Source organism: Anomalospiza imberbis, chromosome 4, assembly GCF_031753505.1.
Source record: "Anomalospiza imberbis isolate Cuckoo-Finch-1a 21T00152 chromosome 4, ASM3175350v1, whole genome shotgun sequence".
Classification (NCBI taxonomy): domain Eukaryota; kingdom Metazoa; phylum Chordata; class Aves; order Passeriformes; family Viduidae; genus Anomalospiza; species Anomalospiza imberbis.
In genome coordinates, this window is record NC_089684.1 from 69,284,639 (window position 1) to 69,296,842 (window position 12,204).

Here is a 12,204-nt window from a genome sequence, read left to right on the forward strand (position 1 = left end):
TTTCTCTGATTCTAGCAACTGTTGGGAATTACATTAGATAATTCTAGCTGGCAGAATGAAGAACTTCCCAAAAAGTTCCCTGAGTAGTTTTATGAAGTTACACTGAGTATCTTTCCTAATAAGAGTTGAAAACTCTTTTTTCCCCCCTGGTTCTCTTTTCCCACCATGTAGGATACTCCAGCCCCAATCTGTCATTTTTCATTAGCACAGGAGTCAGGCTATGGCTATTAATGAAAACTCTTAATGAGGATTTGATGAATAAGTCCTGGAAAATCAAACTTGAAACAAACAAGCTAAATTCTGTGTCAGATCTATTTTTTGTAGGTACTAGAAACTGGGAAATGAAGGCCTGTATAAAGCACTAAGGAATTTAAAACAACAAATCACATTTGGACTTCTGAAGAGCTTTTGACAAGATATTCAGTTTCCCAAAAATAAGACAAGCTCCATTGTCATAGAAAACTAGGTAGGAACTCAAAAATACAGTGGCCTTTTATTCATACAGGGAAAAAATGGAGCACGGTGTGGTCTCAGGGCTGAGACTGCTGAATCATCTCAGCTATGATCAGGAAATAGATAGTATTTTTCACATGACAGATTATTTATATTGTGAAAAATAATGGAAATCGTGTGGCTGTGCAAAGGGACTTCCAAAGGCTGAAGCTTATATAAGCTTTGATGGATGAAATTCTGAATTGTCAAATACAAAGACAAGATATAAGGGAAACTGTTCATCTGTGCCTCGCTGATGTAAGTTATAGGCAACAACTGGACAACTGTCTTCCAGGGTATTGCATTAAAACCTCTGCCCTGCATGCAGAGAGGGAAAAAAAGAGGAAAAAAGAAAAATGTTATAACATCTCTAATGGAGCAGCTGTCAAGAAATTAAATAGTGTGATATAAACCACTCCAATGGCTCCAGCTAGAAAATTCTGATAAGACTAAGTTAGACAAGGATCTAGGCGCTAGATAAGGATAAACTCCTGCCAGGTGAGAGGATGAATGATTTGGGAAGGTTTGGAGGAGGGAGGGAGGAAACCAGACCTGCAGCAGCGGCACGAGAGCAAAACGTGGATGCACCCCCCCTCTAGTGGCCAGTCCCCATCGGCTGCTGCAGAAGCCACCCAAACCACAGGGCAGCAGCTTTAAAACAAGCACACACCCTCGTTTTTTATTCCCCGTTCAATCTGATGTCGCTTCACCGTATATTATTATTTTCCATTCCTCATTAGACTGCCTGCTGCACTCCTGTGTTGTTTCTTGTCATTACTCAGTGCACAAGCTGTTGTGCAGATGGATTTTTTTTTCCTGCCTGCCTGCAAGAAGAGGATAGAGAGTGTGACAGGGGCCACAGAGCAATCATAAAATTAAAAAAAAATAAAAACTTTTGGAATTCACTGCACCAGACATCACCGATGCAAAAAAAAAAAAAAAAGGCATTAAAAACAAGGAACATTTGTACAGAAATGGGAGCATGGAACTAATCTGGTACATATATGCCTAAAACTTTTTAGATTAAAAAAGATACCTTTTTGGGAACAGCATCTGGGACAGCGCATATCATGCAGTGGAAATGTTTTTGGGTTTTTTTTTTTATTTCTTACTCATGGACCAATCACTGAATTTCTGTGTTTCCAACCAACCTGCACAGCTGGGGAAACTGAGGCTGGGTGAACCTTTCACACCCCCACATTCTGAACACACACAGGTTATTCTTGGTCACTTAGTCCTTCTTAGTAGGAGTAAGTCTTCTGTAGGACATGCACTGAAACTGGAGGAATCCCCATTTTTACGATTTTTTCCCAATAATTCAATATAACAGACCATTTTCTGCTGCTGTTCTTTAACAATCTACCCCGGGACACTTTGTGGACTGAGGAGAGGGGAGGAGATGCTGAGCTGGGTGCAGAGAGGGGCTGTGAGCACTGAGCAGGAGCTCAGCCTTGTCTCTGCTTGAGGCAACACCAAACACTTTGTCAGCACTGGGTGCTTTGTTAAACTTGCACATTCTACCCCCAAAAAAAAGAAGAAAAATCCAGAAGAAACCTGGAGCTGAAGTGAACATCCTTCAGCTGCATCTATTTCATCCTCAAGCTAATTAATTCCAGAGTACCAGGCTGGGCTTGTAGGGCAGATGAGAAGTCACAAGGAGTTGTATTTGCCTCTTGTAAAAATCCTTCCATCGCTTCAATTTTCTCAATCCCTGCTTCAATTGCCACCCTCAGCAGTGATTTTTAAGATGCAGCAGGTAAATATATGTATTTGACTAGGGAGAAATATTAACCCCTTCTAAGGTGATTTGCTAAGAAATTGCCTAAGAATGTATTTTTAATTAAGGCTTGTAAGACACTATGCACTCTTGTATGTATTTCAATAATTAAAGCAAGGCTGCTGCCCTTCTATAAATTATTCTGAAATTACCTGTTAATTATCTAAGATAGTGCCTTGTTGTATCCTATGGTGGCTCAGATGGAATTCAGAGCACCCTTAATTTAATTTGAATAATTAATTCGTTCAACTGAAAGTGAAGAATAAAATCACAAACAAGGCACATTTTGACTTCTCACGTGTTAAATTTAAAGAACAAACCATTATTCAATGTGTCTTGATCATGTGAGCTTGTTAAAAATAGTCAGATAACAGATTATTCAAAAGATTTGTATATAATGATGTAAGCAATTTGCTCTTGCATTACACCAAATTAATTCAAGTTTCTGTACATGGCAAATATTATTTGCTAAGTCTCTTCTGTGTGTATTCTGTGCTTCCAGAGGATTAAAGAAGGAATTTTGTCACTGAAATAGGAAAACAGATTTGCAGATGTAGCAATCTTGTAAAACCCTGAGCTCAGAAAAAACATTTGCAATGCCACCAAGACGGAAAAAATCATTTCCCAAATTGTCCCAAGTCTCTTCCTCCAGAGATTAAAAGGACAATGATGCACCTCCTACGTGACTCTTTTCAACTGCTTACAGGAACAGGCCAGCTCCCATTCCCTTCCCATGATTAGGCTCAGGATTATTCCATGCCTGTCTCTTGGTTCCTATATTTGTCATGTTAGGCATTTTTTGCAAGGTGAACACAAGTTATTTTTTTCAGAGGTGTGAAAAAAAAAAAAAAAGTACTGGTCCCTTGCTGCATTAGTCAGGTTTCCATCACTACAAAGTAAAGCATCAATCGGGATGAAAACTCTAGAAATCACTTTTTTTTTTTAATTCTTGCCAACTACATAATTATGCCTCAAATGATTTTGTGCCAGGTGGTTTGGCTAACAGATGGAATGGTATATTTGTTCACTCTTCGTAAACCAAGCTCCTTTCAAAAGGTTGTGAGCCAAAAGTATCTAAATTATTGATTGGCAGTTATATATGCCTAATAAGTAATTAAACTAGCTACAAATTACAGTGACTCCTGTGAGCATTAAAAAAAATCATACAGAAAATACGTGATTGTGTCTTTCCAGTAACATTTTTAAATCATGGCAGATAAAAATATTGGTGTGAAAAGATGCACTCCAGACAAAAGAGCTCTGGTAGGAAGCACCTTAGAAATGCCTAAAGCAGGACACTTTGCATAGCAGGGATCCATGGGCTGAGGGAGGGACCTGGGAGAGCCTCAGGAGGTTCAGCAAGGCCAAGGGCAGGGTCCTGGCCCTGAATGAGCCAATCCCAGGCACAAACACAAGGCTGAGTGGAGAAGGGATGGAGAAGGAGGCGAGGCTGCTGGGGGGTGAGAGCTGTGCGTGCCCCAGCCCAGAACCCCCCATGGGCAGCAGGGGAGGGGGGTTCTGCCCCTCTGCCCTGCTCAGGTGAGAGCCCACCTGCAGAGCTGCCCCAGCCCTGGGATTCCCAACATGAGAAGGACCTGGAGCTGCTGGAGGGAGTCCAGAGGAAGCCACAGAGATGCTGCAAGGGCTGGAGACCCTCTGCTCTGGAGGCAGGCTGGGAGAGCTGGGAATGTTCACTTGGGGAAGAGAAGGCTCCGGGGAGAGTTCAGAGTCCCTTGCAGGGCCTAAAGGGGCTCCAGGAGAGCTGGAGAGGGACTGGGGACAAGGCATGGAGGGACAGGACAAGAGGGAATATCTTCCCACTGCCAGAGGGCAGGGTTAGATGTGATATTGGAGAGAAATTCTTCCCTGCGAGGGTGCTGAGCCCTGGCACAGAGTGCCCAGAGAAGCCGTGGCTGCCCCTGGATCCCTGGAAGTGTCCAAGGCCAGGTTGGACAGGGCTTGGAGCAACCTGGGACAGTGGAAGGTGTCCCTGCCCACAGACAGGGTTGGAACGAGAGGGGCTTTAGGGTCCCTTCCAACACAAACCAATCTGTGATTCCATGATAAAATTAAAAGTTGCTCCTGTAAGATTGTTTTTCACAATCCCAACTATTACCAAAGTCTTACTTAACCAACTAGAGCTTGCGAGCAGATCTAACTAATGCAGTCAGGTTCTCAGGACTCTCTCAGACAACATATCCTCAATATAAGCACCACTCTGGAGGGAGAAATTAAACTGACATAGAACAACCATTGCTTTATCCATCCTGCATTGCGAGTTACCTGGGGCTCATTCGTTTCTTGCCTGCACATCCCAGAAGGAAATCCAGAAACCTTTGCTATGCATGGAATGGCCAGGAGTCCATTTCATCAGGAGGTGTCACACTGTTTGGGAATGTGCTCGACACACAGAGAAGGCACAGAATAAACCCAGCCTGGCTGGAAGGTGCTGCACTCGGAGCACACGTGCAGATGAAATGTGCTGAGGAGGCACAGCAGGCATTTGATGAACAGCACATGCCAGCAGGTTTTTCAAGCTGGAAAGAGCCTGGATTTTCTCCTCCTGTGCCCATCAGCTGGGCTATGAAGGTACAAGAACTCTGCGACAGAGCCGACCCTGTCCCATTAAACATTTCCCTGAACATCTGCAAACATCACTGATTTCCCAGCCGGTGTAATGTTCCTCATCATAATCCCACCGAGCTGAGGGCAACAACAGATCCATTTCCCACCCAACCTTCCCATGGGAAAATAGCAATTAATATAAAAAAAACCCAAAAAATGAGAAAAGCTTTTTGTCATCGTATATTAATATCTGTGCTACTGCTATCACAGAGCTGTGCCAGAAACATTGATTTAATAGGCACTGCAAAGCAATTACCATGCAAATAATATTAGCCAGCAATTTATTATTTTTTTTAGTGAAGTCCTTGTTTTGGCTAGCAGACCACAGTAACAGATTCCAATAAAACTGGGTAATTGAAAGAAATTGCAAGTATCTAAATAGCTGTGACACCAAACATATGAAGCAGCAGCTCTCAGCCTGGCCTATTGGTCTCCTTGTGATTTCAAATATGGACAACCTGGGGAGCCAACAAAGGAGCAGCCTACACAGCAAAAAGAGAGCACTGAAGCAACCAGAAGGAAAGATACTGAGGAAAACTCTCTTCATAGTGACATTGGCAAGGAGGACAATGGAGAATAATGTAGAGGGTTTTAAGCCTCTTAGAAAACAGCATTCCTGCCTCAAAACCTTCATTTTCCCCTGGTTTTCTTCATAAGAAACATATTTTTTGGAGTAAGTCTATATTTTTTGAAGCAATAGATGCTCATCTATTTATAGCACAGGATTGGAGACTTGCTTAGATTAACTGAAATGTTAATGTCCACGTTCAGCTTCAGAAGTTGCCCATGGATCCTCTTGCCTTGGATTGATCAGAGCAATAGGATTTTACCTAAATCACTTTTGTGTTGTTCCTGTGACTACCACAAAATGAGCTAAGTTGCTTAGCTCACACCAGAGTGCTGTGACATTCACAAAATTAAGCAAACTGCACATTGCAAGACCTAAAAATATTTAATTCCCATACAAAAGAGATACTGACAGCTGTGTACTTTGAGACATAATAACATGGCTAACAATTAAATTATGCCTCCTAGGAAATCTGGGACAGGAAAACATGTCACAGTCAAGTCTGTCATCCCTGGAAAGACCTTTGAAGATCATCATATATGCACAAACTTTCTGAGCAGGGCCAGCAGAAGCCAGAAAGGTCACCGGAAAGCTGAGGGAAAATGCCAATAGCAAATAGATGAACAATTTTTACAAAAAAAAAAAAAAAAATTCAGACTTTGAGACAGCAAAAACCTCCTCATATTTTCAGCACTCAGTTCACCACAAGACTGAATCAAGAGACAAGGGAAGGGTAATGGGAAGATCCCATGCTGTGTAAAGCAAGTTTATGTACAAACTCAGCCTGTTACTGAATCCATCTTAATGTAAGTGAACAAACATAAATGTAACATAAAGCACATGCCTCCTCTGAAATAAATACCAGTCTCTTAATGTCTTCATATCTGTAATAATCTTAATGATCTTAATTGGTATTAATTTCTTAATTATAATAATATCTTACAAGGATACCTATGCTGGCATGATAACTGAATTAATACTTCAGAATTTTACAGACAAAATCTGCCTCATTTCCTCAACAGTTCTTCAGGCAGAATGGCAGCTGACATGACAAAATCAGGCAGGAACACATTTGGCATTTGCCACAAACCTATATCAAGATACACAGTCTTGACTCTGTAGCTTTGCCAAGGAGTAGGAGGATCCACAGGCAAGGATCCCAGTTTTAGACACCAGAGTTTTAAATACAGTAGAGGTGGTTAATAAAGCACCAACTCTCTACACCTGAACTCAGCGTCAAGGTTTGCATGGATTTCCACAAACTGGAGGCTCATAGTGCTGGGCTGATTCTGTCACTGCTGTTTCAGATGTGACACTTTCTGGCAGAGCACAAACCCAGGGTCACTGAGGAGAGGGTGGCATTGGCATTACTGTTCCCATCTAATATGGGAATGTAGGATGTCTCCCAATCCAAACATGGATCAAGTGCTGTTTTTTTTCCCATGGAATGGAGGTTGGCCTAGAACTGCTGTGGCAATAAAGTCTAAAACCACAAAATCTGTAGGTGAGTTGATTTCACCCCTCCCCAAAGAAGCCCTGGAGGAAACCAAGCTAATTGAGCATAAATTGCAATCTTCCCATTCCATGTAGGCTTTCACAGCCAAAATGTTATTTCTAGACCTGTCCTAGGTCTGGAAAATGGTAGCTCAGCTCAGTTCATTTCCAAGTCTGAGTTTACCCCAGGAATCTAAAAGACTGACAAGGACACCAGGATCACAGATAAACCAGAACCTCTTTGGTTATGGAGCTTTTCCCTTTGCTTCATTCCACAGATGGGAGCTCAGCATGGCTGATGCTGATTAAACTGGAGCACGTCTGGAGAGATCTGGAGACAGATTTTTTTTTTTTTTCCCTTAGACACATCACTCCATCAAGGGCTTGGCTAAATCTCACACCAATCTCTAATTCTCAGCTATCAATGCAGTGCTCCTCAATAACCTTGTTGTCCTCTTTCACTGTCAAGGGCTACCTTGGTTTATTAGACAGCTAATAAAACACAAACACTGGTGATTAGACCATTTCCTCAGAACTCTGTGAAAGAGGTTAGAGATTTGAAACATATCAATGCTATCAGAGAAGAAAAGAAAATTGTTTTACTTCTGCCATGGTAACTAAGATACATGATTCTCAGATCACAGTCTGGTTCATCCAGAAGGTTTCTACTCCTCTAGTGATGTTACAGCCTTCATTCTTCTGGAAGTTTCTGCTAAATTTGTGTATTCATCTGGCTGCCTTCAGATTTTTCAAAGATAAGTGAAGATTCTCCAGAATTATGCTGGCAAGGGAGTATCAGCTCTCCCCAGATATCTGGAGCATGGACAGAAAAGGAGTGGTTCACATTTCTGAGTCAAGAAGGAACAGTCTTGAGCCACACAAGGACACACCCCACCAGAGAGGACAGCAGCCTGCTGAATGTGACTTTGAACAGCTACTTCCAGAAGCAGCCATAATTTCGGCAGTAAATTCCACTAAAAGAACTAAAATCACCTCCAGCAAGGTCCTTTAGCTCTGACTGATTGTGCAACACAAGTTTCCCTAGCAAGGCTCACCAACTGTGGCACTCCAAATTCACACCCCACTTCAGAGAAATTTCCTCAAGCAGGTAAGTAATGTCTTTTGAAAATACAGATTTGCCTAATGTCAGAAAAAAGAACTCCTTGTAATGAGGTACTGCCACCAGCATATCAAATGGCTGAATTAGAGCTAATTGAATACTTTCAATCTAGGCTGGTGTCACCAGCCCCTAGAACTGCATCAGATGATATTCAGGAGATAAGAAACTCTATTCCAGACAAAAGTGGCTCTGAAAAACGATACAAGATTTTCAAGTCTTTTGTAAGGGAAACTGTTCAATTGTCTTGTCTTCTATGCAGAGTAAGATAAGAAGCAATCAGCTCAATTTGGAATAAAAGAGATTTGTATTCCATGTTAGAAAGCATTTGCTAACTGTAAATACAGTTCAGCACAGAAGATGAAGAAAGTTCTGTTTGTGCCCAGAATTTCAACATTTTAATCCTTTATTGCAACTGAAATGAATTAAGACTCTTCCAAATAACTGTCAATATTGTATTACTTTTTAGGAACTGGAACATTTTGCATTCTACTATGCAAAATTAAGACCTTCTCCACTTATGTCATCTCATAATGTTTTCTTAATTTAAAGAAACCTACACGCACAAATATTTAAGTGAAATGTATATGTGCATCCATACGTATTCACAAGTTTCTGACAGCACGCAAACCGACACATAATTAAATCATGGAATTGAATTTTCAAGGAACAATAAAGCTGGTGTGTAGAAATCCCAGCGCTGGGATTCTGAGGGGTGAAATTCCTGAGTGGCCACCAGCCCCCCAGCAGGTCCAGGGGCAGCTGTAGGGAGAAGCTCACAGCAAGGTTTGATAGAAAAGTTGGTGTCGCTCAGAGGGGCACAAGCTCACACTTTTCCTTGGAAGTGCATCCATATATTGTCACTAATTCACTTTGGATAGACTGAACACTGCTGCTCTTCAAAGGTAATGGAAATTCCTGTTGATTGACAGCACAGACAGACCACTGCTTAGTGATTTTGAAAATAAAGTGTAATTGGAGACTGAAACAAGGACATGCTGTCAGCTTTATTCTATTTCCTTGTTTTATATGTAACATAAAAGTAGACTAGGACAGAGCTGTAAATCCCTGAGTTTATTTTATTAAGCTTCTAGTTTATAAATTGGACTATTTTTGATCTCTGCTTTTTTCAGTTGCTTTCATTCCAAGATTTTTTGTAATTTCAGTTTAAAGGAGGAAGATTGCCAGAAGAAAGAATGGGCATCACCAACTCAGATTGTTCATGTGCAGAGCAGGACTAAAATTTTAACAATTCCAAATGGGTTTGGCGACAGGGGTATGGAACAGCTTAATTCAGCAATGTGTTTGTACCTTCATTTCTAAAATATTGCATACAAGTCTATTAAACATTGTTATTCAGAAGCTAAAATGACAGAAGAAAATAATGGAAAGCATTTTAAGAATCTATCTAGTTTACTTGCCTGCAAGAAGTCAAAATCAATTGTATCATTCTTGACAAATGTGGCTATTATCAACACTCACCACTGATAAGGATTTTGCAGCATCCTCAGGCAAAACCCCTTCTGTGCTGTATTCTCATTACCCCTATTGCACTGTCCTTAATTCTAATCTAAACCTTTCCTGCTGCTATGTTACTCCAGAACTATTTCTCCCATCCTGTAGCAAAATGAAACCTGTTTATTCTATTCCACTTTGCAGCAGCATTTTTTGTCGTTCAGGACCTGGATTAAAAATCAGTGCAATTTTCACTTCTCCAGACAAAACACCAGTTCCCTCAATCTCCCCTCATAGATCTGATTTTTTCTAGGTCTTTGATCATTATTTTCATGTTCCTTTCCAATCAGACTTTATCTTTCTTGAAGTCTGTACCCCAAATTGACACAGCATTCAGCAGTGCTCTTACCAGTGTGCTGGAGTGATATATTCTGCTTAGAATATCTTAGAGTAAGACACTCTAAGGAATAGGAACACGTTATGGTGCACTGTAACTCACTGACATCTTTCCCAAAGAATCACTGCACACTGGATTTGTTGTCCCTTTTTGTAAAATGCATGTTTTGGTAGGAAAAGATACAAGGGAAGAAGATCAAGGTAAGATATTTAGGATGACAAGAGGGCTGGAGCACCTCTGCTATGAGGATGAGGAGAAGAGAATATTCCAGGGAGAGCTCAGAGACCCTTCCAGTGCCTGAAGGGGCTCCAGGAGAGCTGGAGAGGGACTGGGGACAAGGGATGGAGGGACAGGACACAGGGAATGGCTCCCACTGCCACAGGGTGGGTTTATTTGGTACACTGGGGAGGAATTCTTCCCTGTGAGGGGGGTGATACCCTGGCACAGTGTGCCCTGAGAAGATGTGGCCACCCCGGGAGCTCTGCCCCTGGAACTCTGCCCCACCCCTGGAAGTGTCCAAGGCCAGGCTGGATGGGGCTTGGAGTGACCTGGAATAGTGGAAGGTGTCCCTGCATATGGCAGGGGTGGAATGAGATGAGCTTTGTGGTCCTTCCAACTCAAACCACTCTGTGATTTTATGATTTTGTTTTCTTATGAGTAAATATTGAAGCGCTGCCTATCTGTAGTCTGTGTATTGTTTAGCATCTCAGGTGCATTCATAAAATTCGGATCTGGCAACACTGTGTATACATGAAACCACATTCTTTTAAGGCAGCACTTTTCTTTGGGTGAAGCAGTTCATTCATCTAAATTGATCACACATAAATACATTTGCACTAGCAGAGCTGTTAATTTATATGCCTACTTCAGCCAGGCACTTAACCAGAAATATCCTTATCCAGAAATACAGGCTTTTAAAGTGACCTAAACTGGGAATAAGCCATTAAATATAAAATAATAATTCTTTTGTCTCACAACCTGAAGTCTGGAAATGCACCATATTGGAAAACACTTTTAGGAATTGTTTGAAGGAATTTTTGTTTCAAAAAGAATTTACTCATCAGAACAATTATATACTGGGCAAGACACTACTAAGCAATACTATTTTATAAGTATATTGAGGGGGTTTTTCGTCATATGAAGGGGTTTCATTTTCTTCTCCCTCCCAGGGAATGGCAGCTCTCCTGACAGTGCTGCAGTGCTTCCTCTGGATGTGGCCCAAGTAAGCTGACATTTGAGAGACACCACAGAGGTGACAGGAACTATATTAACTTTTTTGAAAAGCCAAAGCTGACTTCAGAACACCTCAAACAAAATCAATCACTCAGTATTGTGTAAAACAGGGTTAAATTACATCCCAAATATTATTTTAAGCTCTGATCTTTGTTGTAGGTTTTAATTAAACATTTTTAATTTAACAAAAATACTACAAAGGACATATCAGGAAGAATGCTTTAATGCGAATATGAATATTCAGATGGGAGATGTGAAAGCTAAAGCTCTGTAATGACTTGATTCAAAGGTCAGTGAAGCAAACAGAGAGATTTCACATATCACAAAATCACAGATTGGTGTGGGCTGGAAGGGACCACAAAGCCCATCTCATTCCAACCCCCTGCCATGGGCAGGGACACTTTCCACTAGCCCAGGTGGCTCCAAGCCCCGTCCAGCCTGGCCTTGGGCACTTCCAGGGATCCAGGGGCAGCCACAGCTTCTCTGGGCACCCTGTGCCAGGGCCTGCCCACCCTCCCAGGGAACAATTCCTGCCCAATGTCCCATCTAACCCTGCCCTCTGGCAGTGGGAGCCATTCCCTGTGTCCTGTCCCTCCATGCCTTGTCCCCAGGTCCCTCTCCAGCTCTCCTGGAGCCCCTTTAGACCCTGGAAGGGCTCTGAGCTCTCCTTGGAGCCTTCTCTTCTCCAGGTGAGCACCCCCAGCTCTCCCAGCCTGGCTCCAGAGGAGATTTGCTGTAGAATTTATATTAACCAGCCAAGGATCAGCCCTAACTGTCAATACACACAAAGGTATCTCACACAGACTTCTGGTTTTTTTCACTAATTCCCTGTGGTTTTCATTCCCCTCTGCATTAAACAGTTGTGTGCACACCAATCTCCCTTTCCTTGTCTGCAAGGCTCACAACTTTGGGCTGTTCTTTCTTATGCACCTTCCCATGCAAACAGCTTCTTCCTCCATACCTTTCTTGTCTGAATTTTTTTTGTTCCATCCTATCCTGTTTGTTTGCAGACCTGGCACCAGCATCTCTTCCTTGTCTCCCTCTCT

The 12,204-nt window shown here is 42.0% G+C and overlaps 1 protein-coding gene across 11 annotated transcripts in view; it reads right to left on the reverse strand.

The window, feature by feature from the left end:
* CTNNA2 (catenin alpha 2) overlaps positions 1-12,204 on the reverse strand; it is a 463,302-nt gene that overhangs the window by 166,376 nt on the left and 284,722 nt on the right. The window contains exon 1 of one of the 11 annotated variants that reach the window (XM_068189032.1): positions 9,289-9,312. The exons of the other annotated variants lie outside the window; for them this stretch is intronic. Coding sequence (XP_068045133.1) covers positions 9,289-9,297 — 9 coding nt within the window. The 5' untranslated portion in view covers positions 9,298-9,312. Of the gene's footprint in view, positions 1-9,288; positions 9,313-12,204 lie in introns of those variants that run through there. 11 annotated transcript variants of the gene reach the window in all.